The sequence below is a fragment of the Zingiber officinale genome, chromosome 4B (assembly GCF_018446385.1).
Source record: "Zingiber officinale cultivar Zhangliang chromosome 4B, Zo_v1.1, whole genome shotgun sequence".
NCBI classification, from domain to species: Eukaryota; Viridiplantae; Streptophyta; class Magnoliopsida; order Zingiberales; family Zingiberaceae; genus Zingiber; species Zingiber officinale.
In genome coordinates, this window is record NC_055993.1 from 118,202,853 (window position 1) to 118,225,693 (window position 22,841).

At 38.0% G+C, this 22,841-nt stretch overlaps 4 protein-coding genes across 5 annotated transcripts; 1 reads left to right on the top strand and 3 right to left on the bottom strand.

Moving 5' to 3' along the window:
* Positions 1 to 91: 91 nt before the first annotated feature.
* Positions 92 to 3,356, bottom strand: LOC121976205 (receptor-like protein kinase THESEUS 1). Its single transcript, XM_042528282.1, has one exon. It carries the CDS (start codon positions 3,219 to 3,221, stop codon positions 723 to 725), a length of 2,499 nt encoding a protein of 832 aa, XP_042384216.1. The 5' UTR covers positions 3,222 to 3,356; the 3' UTR covers positions 92 to 722.
* A 588-nt stretch (positions 3,357 to 3,944) lies between these two features.
* LOC121978587 lies at positions 3,945 to 4,733 on the top strand. Its single transcript, XM_042530914.1, has 3 exons — positions 3,945 to 4,084; positions 4,167 to 4,381; positions 4,457 to 4,733. Exons 1-3 carry the CDS (start codon positions 3,998 to 4,000, stop codon positions 4,731 to 4,733), a joined length of 579 nt encoding a protein of 192 aa, XP_042386848.1. The 5' UTR covers positions 3,945 to 3,997.
* Positions 4,734 to 5,013: 280 nt separating this feature from the next.
* LOC121976206 (two-component response regulator-like PRR73) lies at positions 5,014 to 14,322 on the bottom strand. Its single transcript, XM_042528283.1, has 9 exons — positions 14,171 to 14,322; positions 13,247 to 13,634; positions 9,972 to 10,133; positions 9,765 to 9,898; positions 9,438 to 9,596; positions 7,813 to 7,988; positions 7,335 to 7,736; positions 6,440 to 7,247; positions 5,014 to 5,303 (listed from the first exon to the last, which is right to left on the bottom strand). The coding sequence occupies exons 2-9, from the start codon at positions 13,560 to 13,562 to the stop codon at positions 5,196 to 5,198; spliced, it is 2,265 nt and encodes a 754-aa protein (XP_042384217.1). The 5' UTR covers positions 13,563 to 13,634; positions 14,171 to 14,322; the 3' UTR covers positions 5,014 to 5,195.
* Positions 14,323 to 16,961: 2,639 nt separating this feature from the next.
* Positions 16,962 to 21,316, bottom strand: LOC121976207 (APETALA2-like protein 3). 2 transcript variants are annotated; one of them, XM_042528285.1, is made up of 10 exons: positions 20,236 to 21,310; positions 20,145 to 20,170; positions 20,028 to 20,058; positions 19,838 to 19,925; positions 19,618 to 19,763; positions 18,667 to 18,711; positions 18,462 to 18,562; positions 18,236 to 18,351; positions 17,955 to 18,051; positions 16,962 to 17,277 (listed from the first exon to the last, which is right to left on the bottom strand). In XM_042528285.1, exons 1-9 carry the CDS (start codon positions 20,742 to 20,744, stop codon positions 17,968 to 17,970), a joined length of 1,146 nt encoding a protein of 381 aa, XP_042384219.1. In that variant the 5' UTR covers positions 20,745 to 21,310; the 3' UTR covers positions 16,962 to 17,277; positions 17,955 to 17,967. The 2 variants fall into 2 exon arrangements, with proteins under 2 accessions (XP_042384219.1, XP_042384218.1); XM_042528284.1 differs by having other exon boundaries at positions 19,838 to 20,058; positions 20,236 to 21,316.
* Positions 21,317 to 22,841: the final 1,525 nt, after the last annotated feature.

The window sequence follows — 22,841 nt, forward strand, 5'->3', positions numbered from 1 at the left end:
TGTAAGAATTCACCCTAATTGCAAACTCATGCTGAGAAGGAACAGAATTATCAAATAAATTGACCAAAACATAAAAATATTATCTCTGGATAATTATACATAATCCGTTGAAAAATTGTAGTTATTAATTGGCAGACCAAAAAACTTTTAAGGAAATAAGAAGATACAAAGTGAGTCACGAGTGCACTGTTCTAACTTCTCTTTTACACACTTTATGAAATGCTTTTTGCCTTTTCTTCGTTCTTTCAGACGCTGAGTTATGTAAGTGCATACAGGGGATGCAGAAAGGAATCAGACAAATCCTCCATCCCAACCAAAGCCTGGTGTGATTCTTGATTACTTCAGTCCAAATTATTCTTCTTGAACTTTAGTTGGATAAAGCCTGATTAATATGCACCAAATTCGACTTTGAAATTACCAAAAAGACAATTTTTCTGGTGCACATTAATCTCAGGAGAACGCTAAATGCAGCATGCACTTCCATAAAATGAGTACAATATCAAATCTGCATACGATGCTATAAAGTACAGCTGAGTAAGTGCATGTGGTTCTACTAACAAAAACAATGAAGTTTTAGCGGAATTATATATTATGTAATAAAATAAAAATTTGGATTGTTTTGTTTTCAAAAAGTGAAAGCTTTATTGTGGTATAAAAGTAGCAACATTAGAATTTACATTAGTAGAATATGTACATAAATTGACCTTACCATATCAAATCAGCTACCTTCCTTTTGGATTCATTAGCTGCGAGAACACTCTACTTGTTGCCACATCTGTAACATCACTGGAGACACTGATCATATCATGCTCATTTTCGATGTTCTCCACTTGTGAAATCCATTCTGGGAGGCCCAGCATACAGTTTGTACTACCTCCATCACCGACTACACTCGAAAATGTTTCCTGCAGCTGAAGAGCATATTCCAAATTCCATAACACGTCTCCCATAGATGGTCTGTCCATACTATATTCTGCTAAACACTTCTCAGCTGTTGCACCAAATTTTGCAAGAGAATAAAGGCTAACAGTCCCTGCAAGATAAGGATCAATTATCTGCTCGAGCTGACCTTGCTTTTGCCAATTCATCACCCACTCAACTAGGTTAACTTGATCTCTGGGCAGTGCTGGGTTGATTGCCGGCCTTGCACACAACACCTCTAGGAGAACCACTCCAAAAGAATACACATCCGACTTTTCTGTGAGTTGCTGCCTCCTAAAATACTCCGGGTCAAGATAGCCAAAACTTCCCTTCACTGCTGTACTCACATGAGTCTGGTCTACTGTAGGACCCATCTTAGACAAACCAAAATCAGCTACCTTAGCAATCAAATTATCATCAAGAAGAATGTTGGTCGTCTTAACATCTCTGTGGATTATAGTCTCAGAAGCTCCTGTATGAAGGTAATGCAAGCCTTTAGCAGCTCCAATGCATATTTGAAGCCTTTGTTTCCATGACAAGGGTGGAAGGTCAGACCCATATAAGTGCTTCCGTAGAGGGCCTCCGCCCATAAACTCATAAATAAGCACCATCTCATTAGCTTCATGGCAATAGCCTATGAAAGATACCAGGTGGTGATGCTGAAGCTTGGACAACATTTTGATCTCTGTTCTAAACTCAGTTAATCCTTGTTGAGATCTGGGGTTGCTCCGTTTTACCGCCACTATGAGCCCATTTTCAAATACTCCTTTGTACACTTTTCCGAATCCACCGATCCCAACAACCAAGCTTTCATCAAAGTTCTTGGTTGCTTCTCGTATCTCTGAAAAGGCCAGTAACTGGCCGATACCAGGAGAAGCGCCAGATGAAGCGTCACTGAGAGTAGAGATCTTTGTCTCTGAGTTGCCCAAGTGGGTAGTTGGAGCTACAGGTGAAAGGAACCCAGCCAAATCTGATTCGTTTATGTACCTATGATATCCGAAGAACAAGATGACTATTGCTGCAATTACAAGTAGAGACGACATTCCTACCGAGCATATTGCAACGATAAATGTACCATTCTTTTGGTTCTTAGCCATCTGAACACCACTAGCATTTTCTATATGAACATCAAAATCATTGTTTAAACCACTGAGTTTCATGATCTCCAGGCCATTAAGAATTGCATTAGCAGGAAAGTTCACCATAACATGAGGAGGGCCTATTTGAACCAAAATCCTATCTGAATTCATTTGGACATCAGCAATGAAATCCACAAAATAGGCATTAAATAACCCGACTTTGTTTGATATATCAAAGGGGCTTAGTACCGACTGATTGTTGATATATACATTGAACAGAAGACTTTCTGTTGTTGTAATAAAATCACAAAAATGAAATCGCACTAGATATTGAAACCCAGATTCGACGAGAAAGACCCAAGAGATGTTGAAATTCTGGTTACTAACACTAGCATCTGCCATTTCATGTGCCGTGGCATAGACCGAATTTGGTGCCACATAATAAGGGACTTCAGCTGGATATCTGATCAAATTGGGATCAGTTGAGGCATTCCGCACTGAGGCTGAAATGACCAAGAATGGATGATCATTCTCCCAAATTCTCCATAAAGAATCATTACTCGAATCCAAAGCTGGACCACCCACATTGATCCTAAACGCAGTCTCAAATCCTACAAGACTTGGAATCTCAACGGAAGGCCCGGAAGGAACAGTGTACGCAACAGGAGGAATCAGATCATCCGGAAGTGAAATGATTTCAATGGCATTGAGGAACGCAATGGAGCCAATCAAAGGAGTTACCTTGATCGATAAACGCTCTAGTCGGAAAATGTACTCCTTTAACACAAAAGATTCTCCAAGATCCAACTTTGAATAAGAAAAGTTGCGCATGAGAGTATACTCATTGGCCATAACTGAAAAAACAGCGGATTTCATGGCATAAAGGGAACTTCGGATGGGATAGAAATGCAACCTCACGAAGTGCCTTCCCTTCTTCCTGATGCGGAATCTGTACTCGGCCGCTTCTCTGAAAACCCTAGCGCTGCCGTAGACACCGGATGAGTCGACTCGAACAACATCGTGAGAAGTGGGCGAAAGCACGAAGGGTGACGAAGCGTCCGGCAGAGTGTCGGGGAGAAAGGCTCTTCCATCGGCCGAAAGGACGGTCTCATTGCCACCGCAGTTGATCAGGATGTGATCTTTTGGCGAAAACAGCGCTTCAATAGGGCGAAAAGAGACAATGCAGTGGAGGAGGAGGAGGAGGAGGCAGATTGCGGACATGGCTGAGGCGAGATCAGAGATTGGAGAGGAAATGCGAACAAGGGGGAAGACGGATCGCTGGATCCTTCCGACGATCGGGGAGGTGGTAGAGTAGAGCTGCTCACTGTCACTGTGAAATTCATAATTAAGAAATAAACTCCCTAATTGACGATAATTGGTAATTTATCAAAAAAACAGTTATTAAATACCCAAAAGATGTATTATATTTTAAAATTTATCTACCTATCCATCTACCTAACATCGTTGTTTCTATTTACAAAAATTTAATAAAAGATTTATTGATAAATACAGTTCACAAATTTTATTAGTGACCTGAGCAATCACAATATCACATTAATAAATTGAACATATATTCATTTGATTTAATAAATTATTTAATAAATTAAACAATCTCTTATAAAAAGAACATTCATTCATAACCCTAATTTTTATTACAATCCTATTTTTATCCTAATTCGCTGTCTAACCCGACAATGCACACACTCTATTTTTAACCTCTTTCACACCACCGCTAAATCTTCTCTTATTTTCTACGCATTTTATTGGATCTCCCCCCAAACTCCCTATTTATACACCTCATTCACCAACAACACAAGATGATCAATTCCCAGACCTCTCTCAGGTATTAAATTAATCACCACTCCATTAAATTTTTGTTCTTCATCAAGATCTATTTAATTCATATTATTATTATATTCTTTTTTTTTTTTTTGATAAAAAAAAAGATTCAGCTGTGAAGCTGGATTTGATCCAAAAACTCACCGACAGCAACGGCCATGGAGCAAAGCAAAATGATTGGACTCTCTGTGTTCCTGCTGGGGTTCTTATCCTTCCTTCTGGCTGTTGTTGCTGAGAATAAAAAGGTTTTTTTTTTTCTTGCATTACAATGAATTTTTTGTTAGTTTGTTTTTACCATTTCAGATGATCGTATCGTCACTTCTACAGCCTCCTTTTGGCACTCCAATTCAAGGGAGGGACGTCGTGATATGCAAATTCCCGAGTGATCCGTCAATACTACTCGGGTCTTTGTCGACGATTGCCCTCGTTCTTTCGGTCATATTAGGCCATGTTGGCATATTCTTCCCATACAAAGGGAAGCCACTTTCAACTAGCGTCTTGTTTGGCTACAAAACCTTGTCCATTTTCTTCTATGTCGCGGAGTAAGTTATTGAATTATGATCTCAGGTGGTTAGGAATTTGAATGCGATGCGAACTTAACGGTCGTTTTTTATTAGGATTGTGTCGGCTTGGGCCATTGCATTCTTGGTGTGGACTATTGTGACGGAAGGCCTGCATCGATCGCGCAATGTTCACTATGATCTCACGACGAAGTGTCCTACGGCGAAGACCGGGATGTTTGGTGGCAGTGCTTTTCTTGCCCTTGATGCCGCCCTCTTGTGGGTGGTTTGCCAGATGCTGACTTTGAATGTGAGAGATGATTACTTTGGGGGGGAGGAGGGGGGAAAGGGAGAGTATGGGCATGTTTATACTGATGATGTGAATGTCGATTGATGATTGGAAACCATTCAAAAATGAATTCAAAAATGAACTCGATCTCCTTAAACTATATCATAATAACCAAACGATGCCAAACAAATTTATCGATCTAGAACTAGCATGAAGACGATCTTCATCAAAGCCTCACTTCCATTCTAATTTACATAAGGAGGCATGCACACGAGTTGCGCATGAAATCCCCCCTTCATTCTAATTTGTTCTTATTGACTGCAAAATTGCAAATTTTGAGACAGCAAACCACTGCTAGAAACATCGACAACAAGGGTCACGATCCTAAAGGGAAAATGAGATGCATGTAGTCTTGTAATTTATAGCAAAAGCATCCAGGAAATTGATGAACTAAGTAGTACAACACAGTATCTTATCCAGTTTTCTCACAGATATCCTTACAATTAATTGTTCCCAAACGAGAAAATGCAAATGCCAACATGTTAACAACTACATATATTAGATGGGTTATCTATCGGCATCTTGGCCAGTTTGTTGATGAGTGGATTGTCGGACAAATTGGCCACGTACGCGTGGTCGTTGCTCAGCAAGTCTCTTCCTGCTCTGGTAGCGAACCTGAACATTAAAGGTATCTATGAACGACAAAACAAGTAATGAAAGAACAGCTACGATGGCAATGGCAAGTAGGCAGCATTACTAAGATTCAGAAACAGTCAGTATGGGTTATGTACTTATGTAGGACGCTACATAAGTAGACACATGTTCTTGCAGGAGAGAAATAAATAAGAGAATCTGAAGAAAAGAAGAAAAGAAAAAGGAATAATTATGCAACAAGATAAGCAATTTCTAATACAAAATATGGACCCTACTTCGAGTAAACTCCGAAAACAAGCCACTTTTGCAGACACCTAATCATTATCATCGTTAGTAAGTTGTGTTTGTACCAACTAAATGAAGTCAACTCCTTCAATCTTATCCCTTCATTAAACTTTATGCACTATATCACTGCTATTCAAATCAATTAAATTATTTTTATTACAAAGACTAATATTTTTTCCCACCTTCGATTCTAATGGATCTAATTCTTCTAATTTTAAAATCTATTAGTCGTTATTGAGCATTGTGCATACACTTTCTTTCAGTTTTATTGTTAATTAAAGTTATACCAAATTGCTCTCACCTATACTAACTAATATACTTGTAAACTGAGGTCATATCCTGAACACAGCCTACTCACTTGAACTTTCTTGTACTTTATTTGTTCGATAACTTTATGCTGCTCTGACTACTTATCACAGACTTTAGATTATTAATCCTTTTCTGTTTGCATTTGGTTCAGTTACAACAGAAGAGCTCACATGAACTAAATCAGATACTTAACATTTCAAGTTTTTTTTACCCTACACAATTATTGAGTCACTAGGTCACAACATATTTCAAGCTGCTATATGTCTGTCATATTAGATATGCCTATTTTTCAGCAAAAGCAAGTGAATGAGGTCCATTTATGATAAGACGGCATTTCAACCTAGCATGACTTGTTTTTCCTAGCCTTCTTATTTCATTTACTCTTCTATTCGTATTTATTTCATTTTGCTTCTACTAAATGGAAGGCAGGATGAGTAGACTAGCATAAGATAATTGTGTTCCAATCAGTGATCGAGTGCATATGTTTCACTCTCTAAATTACTTTGTTGACTGTGGAATACTTGGAAAATCTAAAAAACAAAACAATAAAAAAGTGTAAGTACCTTCTTCCCAAAGTTTCTTTCTTTTCTTTTCAGACGAAACTTCTTCAAGGCAGCCTCTCTTTGAGCAAACCTGTTTTGTTCTATAACACTACCACTGCCGCTCCCACTTCCATTTCCGTTCGCCAGGCCACTCTGTTCTGCAATGCCATTATCACCCTCCATATTCAATCCTCCAGCTTGCACAGCATTGCTACTTCCATTTTGCCCATTGCTACCATGATTACTACCAGAATTACTTCCATTGTTGCTACCGTTGGCTCCATTTCCTTCGAATGGGCCGTTAAACACATTGGACGACCCACATTGTGGCTCCACTCCTGCTCTATTCTTCGGTGATAAATCATTCTGATTTTGTGATGGCTTTGCCTTGTTCAGCATATTGTGGACATGGTGGTAGTGATGATGATAGTGGTGGTGATGGTGATGGTGTGCTGGGAGTTGATGTTGTTTCTCCCTTGGTTGTCCTGTTGCAGATGCTGCAGCTACATTCTCCCCGTTTTCTTGCACAGGTTCCTGGTTTCCTGAAGCTCGAACCTGAACAGGATGGAAAGCTGAGGTCTGTGTGCACTTAATTATCGACGCAGATGATGTCTTGTCTTTGTGCACTGCTGGTTTCATGGCATTCTTGGTTGTGGACCCCATGTCATTGTTGTTACTGCTGCCATTGGAACCTTGCTTCAGGGTAGCCGCATTTGAACCAGAAATAATATTAGATTCCGTCTTAATTGCTTCTGAGCTGTTATCGATCGGAGAACAGCTTCCACCACATCCATTAGGAGCTTGATTAGAAGCAGCAGATGTGTGATACCTTGTACAGTATTGGAGCAGTTACATTACTATATTTTAAGCTAACAATGAATAATAATAATATTTAAAAATATTTTCATTTTTGAACCTTGAAAAGGCAGATACATCTGAGCGCCTTAGAACATTGCGGTCATCTTGAGTGGCAGTTGCACCCTCACCAATTGATCTCAGCCGCTTTAAACTCAGCTCAACAGAGGGTAAATCAGTTGAGGTCCTATCTTGGGCTTCCGAGATTTTGGAGAAGCCAATCACTCTACTAATTGTTTGATTGTCTAATCTAGTAGCAGCTTGAGCACTTGACTCATCCAAACCATTGTTCCGAAGAGTACCCAAGCAACCCTCATTCTTAGATTCCTTTTCAGATAATTTTTCGAACTTTGTTTCAGCAAGTTTGTTACAATCCTGCTCATCTGGTTGATTTTCACTTTGCATTTCTGAATTTGTGTGTAATCCTATCTCCAAGTCTTTTCCCATGCAATCGTCTACAGTTCCAAATGGAAGTATAAATAAAAATGTTGAAATGCACGATAGGTAAATCAATATCTTAATCTTAGCTTACCAGAAAGTTCCCTTTGTTCTGTTTCTCTCTCGTCAAATGTGTAGGAACCTGATCTTTGCAGAAGGTTTCGGATGCCGAGTGAATCACCAGTGCACATGTACTATCAGGTGGATCAGCAAACTGATCGGGATTAGACATAGGCTGGGGGCTGTCAACATCTGCAGCCCGTTTTGTCCAAGAACTCTGCATGACAAACTAAAAAGGTCATTTCCAATTTCCATCACTCGTGAGGAAACATGTATTCGACAAATGATATAGGAAAGTGGCAAAAAGGCATTATTGAAGACATCCTTTTCTTGTAAATGGAGTACCCAGTTAACGATATGGCAAAATCCAAACACATTTATGAAGAAAACTCTAGTCTCATTTTTCCTAAACTTCAGTATTCTAATATCGAATCTACATAGGCATTATGTGTGGTCAAGCATTCTCAGTAAACTCCATATAGTAAAGCATTAAACATTTTTTATCAAACAAACTACCGTATTTTGAATTGCATTCGTGTTGAATTTTCATTGGCATATTCAAGTCGAATTTAGTTAACCAATTACTAACAGCATGGATATCAACCTACTTCAGTCCCAATCTAGCCTGCCCCCGAGTCCTTCCCACAATATCAGGCAAAAAAAAAAAAGAATCATAAGAAGGAAAATTTCCATCACTGGAAATGGGAAAATGATGAGAACTAATATTCACACTTTTTAACTCCTAATGTAGACAAGTGGGAGAATATTCCATTCCTCGTTCCTACTCTAGAGTCTTGCTTTGGTGTATTTCCACCCCGAATTTACGATAATCACTCTCACTGTATAGGTTCTACATCCACCTCTAATACTGTGTTTGCATGTCAGAGGGGTAGAGGATTAGTTACCGCATTTTTTCCTTTACAAATGCCTCCCTAGAACCATAAGACAATCATGGGAATTCAGTGCCTAAATGTTCTGCAAGCTGCACAGTGGGCAGCTAACAAATTTACCCTGGAATTGCCGGAGTTCTAAAAATTTTGACATAGTTAACTAATGCTGAAGTTCTAAAAAGACAATTCTCTTTATTGCCGGATTCAACAAATAACCCTGGAATTGAATGTTCTATCCCACATCATTCTGAGTATCGTACCTTTCAAGATAGTCTTGTGATGCAATTCTAGTGGGTTAGCAACCACACTCACAATCTACGAGACTGGAAACTAACATGGACCTTGATGACTCTGCTAGTTATCAGCCAGTTCAGCTATGAGATTATATTGAAATTGCCATGGATACAACACCTGCTGATTTAAGAAGTGGGAACAAAATTGAAAATAGTAATTTACTTCGTAAAACTTCTAAGGGATGGCCGGTTCTACATCTAAATGATAGTTACAATGGGTCGATGTATACATATAAAAACAAATCTCCTGAAATATAGAGGTTGATTGACTTCTAGTAAGCAGATAATATGCAGAGAGCAATTTGAACTTTTGAAGACTAACAGATTGTAAGAAAAGAACACATTTAGAAAGAGAAAAAAGAATCCAATATTAGTCTTCAAATTGTATTCATAAAATATCTATTTTATAAATTATAAACATAGTTTTAATCCTCCAATAATGAGAAAGTCGAGAACAGCTAAAGATCTTATATGAAAATTCACCTGAGTACCACTACCATTATCGCTGCCATCTCTTGCATTCAAGCCCACACTCCCATTCTCGTCATCATTGCTGTCACTGCTATTGCCAGAATTGTCACAGTTCTTTGACTTCACTGATTTCTGGGTTTGGATACCACTCTCACTTCCACTACCACTCGACTGGGATAAAGAAACAAGGTTTTATAATTAGAAGGAAAACAAAACGTCCTATACAAGCTACAACACAAGTAGTCTACCAAGCAATAGACTTTGAACCAGTAAAGATCGAGATAGTCTCAACAATGCTACAAAATGTCATTTCATACTTTCAATGAAAAATTAACTTACACTGTGGCATCTCCTCCAGACATGCTGCCATAGATTTTTAAGCTCATTCTTCCTTATAGGCTTGAAAAAAAAGTCAACTGCACCTTTTGATAAACATTTAAAGACCGTACCCATTGAATCATTCGATGACATCACTGCACAGAAGTTTTTAAAGTGAAGCAATTTACACACATCAAAATGGAGGATTAATAAAAGAGGAATACTCACTGATCACAGGAATGTTCTTCCAAGTTTTATGGCTCATGATCTTGCTTAGGAGACCAATGCCAGTCAAACCAGGCATGACTACCTCAGTCAAGATAAGGTCAATATGATTAGTAAGATCCTCCAGTAGTTTCCATGCTTGCAGACCATTAGAAACAGCAGTAACTGTTGAATAACGGAAAAACACATCACTAGTTAAAATTCATATGCAAGTAATTGTAAGAAACTAGAGTAGCATGAATTAAGAAAGCCAAGTTCAGCAAGCTAACAATTATTAATTATCTAATGGGATATGACCTAGAAGAATAGTTAACAGATCCGAAGGCATCTACGAGTTGGCCCAACACTAGGTCCTAAGGTTATTGATCAAACCAGGGGGCAAATTAATTGCATAACAATTTTTATTTAGAATAAATTTTAAAAAATATAATATCTAAAAAGTAGCCCTTCCATCTTGGTTTTCTTGCATCTCAGTTTGTGAAGCAAAGTGGACCAGCAGAAGCTACGTTACTTGAGATATCTGTGGAATCAGCTGACAAGTCAGAATTTATTAGTATCCAAGAATTATGGTAGAAACTACTTGTATCATTTTAGATGTGACTTAGTTGTTAAAATTGCTATTGTAATGTCAAAGATAATTTTTAATATTTGTAGCTTTTAGGGATTTTGCCAAAAATACAATATGTTGTTTCATTTCCACAGATAATTGTAAGTAGAAGTTTGTAATACACTATCAGTGTGGATAAATGAACATGTAGACTGACAAAACCTATGCCATATTAAAACTTTATGATGCAGTTTCTCAATTTGTAATGAGGCCCTGTTGAGTCTAACATATAAATTGCTATGGAGCTCAGCTGGTCTCTTTGGTCAAAGTAAAACTTCTATTCAACCTACCATCGAAATGGATGATTTTTAATATTACATTAATGAACAAGAAAAAAGGTCACGGGTTCGAATCCTGGAAACAGCCTCTTGCAAGAAGCAGGATAAGGTTGTGTAAAATGGATCCTTCCCCCCGGGACCCCGCATGACGGGAGCTTAGCTTCATCCACTGCCACCGCTTTTTTTTGTATAAAGAAGGGGAGCCTTAGTGTAACGGTAAAGAACAAGAAAAAAACAAAAAGACAAATTAAGCAGATGAACTCAAAAGTCCATGTAGGTACTAGATAGTCATCCCTTGCACTACCATTAACCAACTGTAATTTCTTGCCTTCACAATCATCTTGACCACCATAGTTGCTAATACTGCTATAATCACCCCCTTGTCGCTATCATCACTAATATTATCCTACCCTCCAGCACCACATTTCTGCCCAAACTACTGCTTCTGCCACTTTGGCTGCCTCCATCACTTTGATTTGGCATTTCTAAAAGCCTAAAGAGTAAAAAAAATGAAATACAATCGACATTCTGGTCATCGTCACCACATTATAACATTTTCCAAAATGCCTACATCCACTAGCGCTACTCCTATTACTGCCTCGATTTGAATCCTTCATTAAAATTGCCACTGCCTTATGTTTTTAATCCTACGTCTTCGAAATTTGACTGGCTGGAGGATTGGTTTGCAATTCTTCTAAGGTTGAATGGTTGGTCAGGCCGAAGACATAGGCATGGTGCTCATAACCACCATCTAGTTTCCTAATAGACACAAGATCAGAAGAATTAATTCTCCCCATCTTGATTCCTCAAAATCAAATAAATTAGAAACTTATCAATTATTTACCTTCTTGTGTGTCTCTTTGTATGTTACCTTCTGTGGTCAACCACATCTTCCAATCTTTTGTATTTTTGTACTTTAAAAGGGATAAAGGGTGAGCTCAAGTGATTAACATGAATTATATTTACTTTGATAATATCAATCAAATCTTCTCGAAGTGGCTAACATGTATGATATTCACTTTCATGATATTAACCAATTCCAACTTAATATTCACCTACCAACACACCAAAAGGACAAGCCCCTACCAACTACTTCAACTTAGTCTTCCATTAATAAGCATAGACACAAGTGAGCCAGCTACGATGCACGGATTAAAGGTAAGCCAAGAGCTTTCATCTGGTTCAACTATGTCATTCAATTTAAAATAATTCCAGGGATGCCACAAATTCAATGCTATCATTTGCATACGCACCAGAGCAAACTTCAAAACCAAATTGCTAGACACAAGCTTGGTTCATAGGTCAAGTAGAAAAAAGGAATTGCATGATAAACGATACAATAAAAAATATTCAACAAAAAACAATAGAAAAATGCCTCTTGAACACTTAAGGACGTTTGATCCCTCAAAAAGAGAAAAAAAAAACAATAACTACAAGATCTTCAGAGGGAAAGGACACACCAACCTAGGTATGATAGACTATACATAATACCAGAAAGAAGGAAAGGTTAAAACATAGGTTGGAGGAAAAAAATCATATTATAAAAATTATAGACAGAAACTAGATTATATAACAGACAGTCAATCTACTGAAGCACAAATGAACAAGGTCTGGAGTAAGCATCAGCCTTTTGTGGATTGTACCATCGACAAGATAGGGATGACCATATTATGTTACAAGTTTTTGCACGATATCAGAACTCACATCTTAGCTAACCAAAAGAGATTGCACTAGACAATCATGGAAATAAGAAAAGCATTCAAGTACTTTGTTGATCTTATGGCCTACAAAGAGAAAATAATATGTTGAAAAAAGATCCACTCATGTTTTTCCCTAAAGAAGAATGATAAAATAAGATAAACGATACTGAAACTTGAATGCCATTATTAGTTTCATTTTAAGTAAAATAATAGAAATCCTGTTACAAACGAATGAAAAGATGCCAATATTGCAAGATGAGTTCAGTAAAGCCATCTGAGAAAGCAAGGCTTTTTTCCTTTTCAGGAACTAGACTTTTCCCCACATGCTTGATCTGGTTGAAGAGGCTAAAACAATAAAACTAAGCGTTTGAAGCGACTACATATGGCATCCACCTAAAATATCTGCAACCTGTAATAAAGAAAGCAACAATAGTTGCCTAAAATTATGTAGAGGGGTCCTCTATGGAATTTGCCCAAGAATACCTAACTAGCTAAATGGAGAAACTAGTGATTAAGCAAAATGAGGCCCACTAATAAATTCAAACCATCTTACATGGAATATTCAAAATTTGAAGACCGAGGATGAAGTGCCTTTTTAGCGCAATAATTTCAGCAATTTAGAAAAGATTAATTTGGATAAAATTAACAACAAGATGATGCATTGATGTGAGATAATAAGAAACTATATCTTACCTTCATAACTGCAGTTACGGAGTAATGCGCTGACAACTTGACGGGTGCAATCATCATTCTCAACCAGCAGAACCTTGAGAGTTCTGACCGGGAGAAACCTCTCCCAGCGTACGATGGGACCTGCTGGCGGCAGTGGTTGTTTATTGGAACCACCAGCTTGTTGTGCCGCCTGGGCAGCATCCTTTATCTGGTTGTTTTTCAAATCTTCTGACACTTCATTGACCTTCGACTCATCTTCATCTGAGAATCCTTGAACTTGTCCAGCAGTGGTATCACCCACTTCCTTGTTCTCATCCTGAGCAGATTCCTTATTCATGACTCCACCAGAGCTTAATTGAGTGACACCTCCGATCAACCAGATTCAAAGAAGTTGACAATGGCACAATTTCTGAAAGCACAATATCCATTTTTGTCATCAGGACTATAAAGATGAAGTATAATCCTTACAAACCACAAACATATCGATGTATAAAACCAAATACTCCATGTAGCATACTGAACCACCTTAAAATCCAGCGAGCCGAAAAAAAAAAGAGTATGGGGAAAATGGCTATTTCAAGTGTGCGGTCAAAAGTAACAATTCCGCAGATCATGAAGCCAAGATAAGAATAACCAGTAGCAATTCATCGTCCAGAAACCCGAAAAGGAGCAAAGATCCACCAAAGATGAGATTATGCGACCCAGAAACGAAGAAAAAGACCACAAAAAAAGTGGGAATTCAAGAATAATAACCGATGGGCTCAACCACCACGTAGAAAACAACAAAGGCGTCGGATTTGGGGTACTTACGCCTTCGATCGGAACGGCGAACCCCGAAAACAAGACGAGGAACCCATTCCCCACGATCCAAATAACTGTTAACTAGAAAGGAGAAAATCGAACTAAGAAGAAAGCAAGCAAGGATTGGGTTTGAGAACACTAAACTCAGGTGGATCGAGGGGCTCCTTCCTTCTGCTCTCGCTATGGCTGTGAGCTTGGAAGACTCAGCAGGGCTTGGACCGAGAAGGGGGAAGGAGAGAAGGGCATAAGGCGATGGAGAGATCTCCCGACCCGGAGGCGTCAAAGGGAGATATATTATGGTCCGGCTTCGCGGCTGACGTGGAGAAAATGGCGACGGGAGTCCTGTCCACGTCGGATCGAAGACGGCCGAACGTGTTAAGACACGTGGACGAAATCAAAAGCCGGGAGCCGACGCGCCCTGCGAGCAATCCGCCCCGATCTGCTGAGGGCCACGTGGGATGGTCTGCTGCTCGGCTCGGTGCGATCACCGTAACGACGTCCAATCTCACTTTGTCTCGTTGTGGGTAAAGCAGCATTGCACCACGGCAGTATCGTCGACCGGAGAGTGAGTGGACCAGCTTGGGGAATAAAAATCATAACGGCGAGATAACGGCGTCTGGGAGCAGGCAAATAAGCCATAACGCCCATAAATAATAGTTATTTACATTTTAGTTCATTAAGTGTTTAAATTTAATAAAAGTTTTCAGTAGCAATTGCTATTGTATCATCTTATGATCAAAAGTTCGAGCTAGAGAAATAACTTCTCGTAATGTTGATAAAATTGCATGCAATAGACTTAATGTGATCCGATTTTTTTAATGAAATCTCGTATTGGCATGAGTTTTTGGTAAAACGCATAAAAGAAAAGTTATTGTGATTGAAAATTAGATTGAGGTAGAGGCTGAATTTTAATGTACTAAATCTTCTAATTGAATTTTACACATCTACTAGTAGTTTGGAATTTGAAAGAAGAAGAAAACAAAACAAAGAATAGAATGGAAACCAAGACCATGAGATTGATGCATTATTGGGTTGCCTTTTGCAAGAGTATCTATATCTTCTTTACGAGGCTTTATGGGGTTGTGGCCGAGAGTTTGAGCATCTTTCTTCTTTGTTGGTGTGTGGCCTCGCTCGCTTCTCCTTTCCATATGGCACCTTGTCCTCCAGGCTTTTGATCCCCTCAGGCTCTAGTGCTCTTGCTCGCCTCGTTTTTGATTTTCGATTTCATGGAGGAGGAAAGCAAAGCCAAAGCAAAGGAAGGTGATAGGAGTAATATTCTTGCTCATCTCATGGGCTCTTGCTTTGCTTTGGTGCCTATGATTCTTGAGGCAGCTAAAGGATGGTGTCGGAGGTCAAAAGCCCAAATGGCTTTCGCTGTACTTGGAATATTTTGTGTGGATCTCATCACATTCAGGGAATTGGGGTAGGTTCATTGGTGCATGAGAGAATCAAGTGGGTCAGCGGAGGCTTTTACTTAGGGTTCGGCTCGGCCGACGAATTATGGGATGGGGGATCGTGTCTAGCTTAATTCGTTTTGGATAGCGATAAGATAGTGTCAATTGGGGTCTATCTGTTCCTCCCTCTCACAATCCGTAGCTTTTTCCACTGTTACTTGGCCAAATTATGAGTGTAAACTTAAACTATGTTCAAATTTATTTATTTACTGAAGAATCTTATCGAGTTTGAGACGAGCTCAATTAACAATATTGTTGTGGTTAAACATTTATCTAATTCGTCAACTTATTTGTTTTATCTTATTTTTAACCTATTGTAAATAATAATAAATTATCAATCTATACATTACTATTTATTATTTAAGTATTTAAATAACATTTAAAAAATAAATTTATAGTTAAGTTTTAGGGTAAAAATTAAAAAGGCAATCGTGGAATGCCAACAAGGCACTTCTTTTTATTTATTATTAAAAGGATGTCCCGTTCCACATCCTTACATTTTTACTCTTCGAAAACTTCTTCTCATTTATTATTTAAAGGATTTCTCATTCTGCATCCTTACAATTTTTACTTTTCGAAATTGATCTATTTTTTATGCTATTTCAATACTAGTCAATTTTTTTTATTCTGATTAACATTAATAACATTGTGTTGTAATAATTACAATTCTTTATCTCCTCCGTGTTGACAGATTGACGGGACGCGTTGGGGACGAACGAACGTATTCGCCTTTTGTCATAATGTAACAATTATAATTCATACCTCTTGTAATATAAATATTTCATCAATGTTCAACACTAGTCAAATATTCAACATAAATCAACCGTAAATCATAATTGTTTACCACATAGTCAATTTATTTCTAATCAATCCCAATTAATATCTAATTAATTGTATAATTATAACCGCTATAAAATCATAGCTATCAGTCGTATAGCAGCTACTATAATTGTGAATCATCTATTAATTGATGTTTTTACAACAATATCAATAATAAAGACAATTTCAAAAAGTAAAATGACTAGAGACTAGAATGGAACGTTAACACATGAAGAAAAAGCAACCCTTTCCAGTTTCCAATATAAAAAGATGCTTTTTGATTTTTATCTTAATTTTTATACAAGTTAATAAATATTTTTTTTTCATAAATTGTCCATAAATTTTATTCATAAACATTAACAAACCAAACTTATTAGTGTTCAAGTATTATTTATTTTATATATATTTTTACTATTGAATAAGCATAAATAAACTTTATCCAATCAAACACTAAACTTATTCAGGAACCATTTTTACTAGAACCTTGCAGTGCAGGGAATGAAGACTTCACTAAACCCTACCTACTCTTCTCTGCTCCATAATTGATGGAGCACCCGATAGCAAAGTTAAGGCGACCGAGCATGGACCTCTGCCGAAGCTTGGCCTTTAAAGATCGAAACTGCAGAGATTGGTCCTTCAATGGAGCTATTACAAGTCTCCTATTTTTCTTCTCAAAGAACAATCTCAGACAATTTAGTCAAGATCAGTTAACAAACACTCTCAAACAAACAATTTATTCATTCAATATTTACACATATTGGCCTGTTGATTTTGATCCCCAAGAAGGAGGTTTAGAGGGCAGAAATGGGGTTGGTTTAGGGTTTGTCTAAGGCGATAGGGCCACGAGGAGACAAGCAGCCATCAGTTGGAGATTAGAGAATCCTGATGATGCTGCAAGAGCTGTGTGGAGATATATATTTGGAGATGGCCTCTACCGTTCATCCTCGCCCTTACAAAACTCTTCACTCTCCTTCTATCCTGCATTGTGCGAGTATGTTTTAGCCGAATGATAACTGTATAAGGTTAAGACAAATATCGAGGTTAATTAGCAGAAACAATATTTAAAGAACATGTATTTGTTATTAAAGTCAAAAGGGGAGTTCCCTTACCCCAAATTATCCACTTAAGATTAAGAATCATTTTATACAAAGTCGAATGAAAAATAGAGTTTCTTTTTCTTTGTCATTCCTTTAGTAGAGTTTTACTCCTTCCTCATCTCCTACTCTATAACATTTGAATACTGAATTTTGTTCTGTAAATCAGACAATTATATGCATCAGGAAAAAAAAACTAAAATAGTAAATTATAATGGACACTTATTTGATTTTTTTTTTTGTAATCCAAGTGTCCAAGTTTCGCTCGACTAAGCTGGGAGATAGACAACCTTCCCCCCTTAGTTTGCCTATTGGGTAAATTTGGAGCACAATTCATGCACACTCAAAAGTCACCCTCCAAGATTTTGTCCTATTTGGGTTTTGAACCCTATCATTTTATTGTTCCTAGTGTTTTACCACTGTAAACGGATCAGAGGCCATGTACCTCCAAGATTAGTTAGGCGAAGAGAAAAACTAAAATAGTGGGTGTTAGGGGCAAGCACACGGGAAATTTTGTTCTATGAATGATGAATCTGACAAGGAACTTGTAGAAGATATCACCTTGATTCGGGAACTACAAACGAGCAGTCTGTAGAAGCAAATGTCCTGGCGGATCAGGTGAGGTAGGAGTCGATACCACTTGACGAGAAAGATAAATCTGATGCAGAACAAAAGAAAACAAGAATGAGGAGCTGAAGAATTGGACCAATACCATGCATAGTAGTTTAAAAACAAAAACAAAATTCAAGAATAAGTTTAAGGATTGAGGAAATGCAATCTAATTTACTAGGATACAGGACTGAGGAAACAGCAAAATTCAAGAATATCGCAAAATAAATTACATCTGATTTGCCGGCATTGGAAGCTTCAGAAGGTGTAGTAGCCGGTGGATTATGAATCCCCCCTGGAATTTGGACAACAGGTTGGGCAATACTCAAGTTCAGATCCACAATATGACCTACAGAACATCTTGTGAAGTACTCCATCCAGAATATATATATATATATAATCGATATCTGAAACATGGAATGTAATGAAGAAGATCAGAAATTTTTTTTACTAATTCACCTTCATTATCGTCCATGCGAAGTAGTTCCTCATAGTTGCTTGGCTCGAAATTGGTAACAGCTTCCTTCCCACTATACTTTATAGCAGCCTTGTCATAAGCCCTAATTAATGTAAATAAACAAGGGAGAAAAAGGTAAAATAGTGATGAAAAAGAACCATTACAATGTTAAACACTATTTATGAGACTGTCCATGTTAAGAGAGACCTTGCAGCTTCAATTTCGCTGTCGAATAGCCCAAGATATACATACCTGCACATCCAGTGATAATCTCATTTGTAAAACTAAAATATAGAATTTTCTATAAGCTCTTTTTTTTTTGTCAAAGATTTTGCAATATTAGGTATAATGAGACAATTGTTACGATAGTAGATGACAAATTACTTATAACTAAAAGTTTTAAACATTTAGGAATATTTTTGCAAAAGAATAAAGTGATTGAGACAGATAATACAAACAAGATGGTTGAAATAGAAAAGTGCATTAGGTGTTCTTTGTGATCGAAAAATAACTCTAAAACTTAAAAGAAGTTGAACAAAATGACAGTTAGACCACATAGAGTTAAATATTAAACTATGAATCAAGCATACGAGCAAAAGTAGAGATGAAGATATTAAAATAGATGTATAAATATACGAAAATAGACATGATAAAAAATGAGAATATTATAATGAAACTCGAAGTTGCACCTATTGAGAGAAAACTCCGAAAGACATTTAAGATGGTATGGACATGTACTTTAGTTAGGCGATGTAAAACTATGACAAATATGCACATTGAACGAAGAAGTGAAAGATAAAAAAACATGATTAGCAACGATAAAATAAGATATTTTTTTAAAATATAGATGACAATATAATAGGAGATAGAGCACAATATCGTAGAAGTATCCATGCAGCCGACTCCATCTAGTGAGATACAGTGTGGTTGTTGTTGTCGTCATCTATTTTTATCAAAGATTTTAGGTACAATGCTAATTTCCAGAGCTATCGATCATAAATTCTGTATATATTTTTTTCCATATTTCAGAAAGAAACAAAAAGATCAGATGGATGTTTATGACAGCAAGATGCCAAGAACTTATCATTATCTATAACACACACACAAAATAAAGGCACGATTAACAGAAGCTTAAGGACTGGAGAACAAGCTTCTTACTTCTTGCCAAGGAACTGTCCCATGCGAGCTTCCCAGCGACCACACTTGTGAAGGGTCACTCCTCTATATTTTGAGCTTCCCCTCGAGAATCCAGAGCTTTGACGACGAAGAATATGCACAAATTCTTCCTTTGACAAATTCATCATCTATAGAATTTAAAACTAAGTCATTCAACTATAAAGCAATCAAATTCTTGAAGGACAACTAAGTTTCTTGTCACCTGTTTCAGATCCTCTTCGTAGTCACAAAGAGTGAAGTTGATATCAGCACCAACTCCTCGAAATTTGATTGCAGCGCGATCGTAAGCCCTGAGTAAAGAACACTGTTGTCGACATGTTCCTGCCTTGGTAGTTGGCAGGCAAAGAAATGGCAAAAAAAAAGAAAGCACCAGACAAGAAAACAAAGCTAACCTTGCAGCAGCATGAGCTGTGTCGAAGCCTCCTTTTGATGCGCAATCAATAAAGTGCAAAAATAGTAAGTTTCGACAAAAATGGCGGAACAGCTGAGGAGAAAAGGATCTTGCTTACCCAAATATAATTGTTTGCCGCAGTCCCTGCACCAAAGTTCATGTCAAGCGTGATGAAGAAGGGAGTAAAGACTACAGGGCAAGTTGCTCACCAGATGTGCGACTCCCATCTTCCTGTTCGCCGGTAGAAGGTAACCCCCCGGTACTGAGAGCTCCGAGACGGCGGCCCCCGGCGACCCTTCTTCGCTTGCTGTTGCGGTTTGAGAACTCTAGAATCGATCCGCGATGGCTTGTATTTGGAGAACGAAAGATTCATTGAGTGCGGCATGGAGGGACACGAGAAAGGAGGAGCGGTAGCCGCATCGATGAACTTCGTAGTTTGCGAAATCGCCTGCGCCGGCGGAAACAGCTGCCTGGTGAATAATCCGGGTTGGACTAGCCGATCATCCTCGAAGGTGCTCTTCAAGATGCTAAACTGGAAGGTAGACGCCGGCAGGGTCGAGCTGGAGTCGCCATGGGCCAGATCGACGGGAGACTCGACGCTGAGGATGGACGAGTTGGAACTCCTGGAATCATCCGCCGGCGCGGTTCCGCCCGAATCGACGACGATGGTCTTCCCGTCTGTCGCCGAGACAGACGACGCCAAGTTTAGGTCGAACATCGATCGATGCTCTCCGAAGTAACCGCGTCCGATTTCCTCCTGGTCTCCAAGAGCTCCACACAGGTTAGCGACCAGATTCTTATTCACTCCTTGAGGAAGAAGAACCAAAGAAGGAACAGATAAAAGCAGGACAAGGCCGAATCGTTCTTCCTAAACATCTGCCCCCCGATTCACTTCCAAGATCAAATGAAGGCTCAATCTGATCCTAACATTCCATCGAATGCAGGAACTTCAACCTTAGTCTCCGTCTCTCGTTCCTTCGTCACCCACCCAAACGAGATCAAACACAACAAAAAGCGAAAACGAAATCCCGAGATCAGGACTCAGGAGTTAGCGAGGCACCAGGAGCAAGAAAGCAAAGCCATAAATGTGAGGCGGCGGAGAGATCGCCGGCGGGGCGGCGCCGGAGAAGGCGAGCTCAAACCTCAAAAGCTAGCACCTTTCACGGTTCTAAGGAATATGTAAGAGTAAGAGACGGCGTCAGTTGACTGGGAGAACCGGTTCTCCGGTCGACTTCCGCAGAATAGAAGACGAATATAGCTTGACCTCTTGGCCATGTTCCCCGCCGATCATACGGTCACATTCGTAAAAATATGTGCAATATCTTTAAAATGTTATTTGAACCGTCTGATCAGCGAGCGGAACAGAAAGGACACGTAATTTTTGAAACAGAGGAGCCGAACTAACTCCTTAGCCACATAATTTTAAAACAGAGAATCCGAACTCTCTAGCTAATAAATAAATCAAATCTGCGTGAACAAACTGTGTGAATAAGTTTAGGAGGTGTTTTTAGATGGATCTAATCATTAGTATATGAAATATTGTTATTATAAAGTTTGAGATTTGAATTTTGATAAAGTTGAGGTAAATGTTTTTTTTATGTGCTAGTCACTATTCTAAAGATTAGTAGACATTTATAATTTACCTCTTCCATGTTAATCCTGTGACGGATTGAGGGAGGCACTGGAGGGCTTTTGCCATCGTGAATAAGTTTAAGAGATGTTGTCATCATGAGGTCTAGAGTTCAAATTTTGATAAAGTCAAGGTAAATATTATTTTTATGTCATTATTCCAAAGATTAATAATTGTCTGTGATTTACCTTTTTCATGTTCGCCCTGGGACGAATTGACTGGAGCGTTGGAAGCGAACGTATTCATCTTTTTGTCATCATCAATAAGTTTAAGAAGACGTGCCTTATCGGGTCGGTCTAATAGTTAGTGTATAATGTATGTTATGTTATCATAATAAGATCTGAAATTTAAATTTTAATATAATCAAGGTAAATATCATAAATGTTAGTTATTATTTCAAAATTAATAATCATATATTTTGTTCGAAGGACGAACATAATCATCATTTTATTCAATAGTTTAGTTATGTTCATAATAAGAGTAAATTAGAGAAAAATCCCCAATCATAATGTTAACTTTGCATGCAATCCCCATGTCCAAAAAACTTTGTTTCCACTCCCTGCATGCAAAGTATTACTTGTTTCAACTCCCTCATGCAAATATTGATACCTAAATTGCCCCTCAGATTTTTTAGTACAAAAATTTCAAAATTGAGTACAAAAAATCCAAAAATGAGTATAATTCTTCTTAAAGTCAGTACTTTATATTAAAAATCGAGTATATTTTCTATCAAAATTATTCCTCTTATTTTTTAGGGTTTAGGGTTTAGGGTTTAGAATCGTACTCAATTTGATAGAAAATATACTAGATTCTAAGTTAATATACTCAATTTAAGAGGATTTATACTGATTTTTAGACTTTTTGTACCTAAAAATATCATGGGCAATTTGGTAAAGATGTTTAACTGGGGAGTGAAAACAAAGATTTTAATGGGTGGGGACTGGATGCAAAATTTTGTTTATCAATGAAGAGTGCATGCAAAATTACCCTGATAATAATCTTGATCCTGGACGTACGATGGATTTTGGATTGATCCTGAGCGCGGAACAGTGCACGTTCGTGGGATGATGACCTGCAATGATACATTTCTTTATTTAGAAATTAATTAATTAATTAATATTTTTTATATTATAATTTAATGCGTCAGAAAATTATCGGAAGATCTCCGAATATGAAGATCGTAGT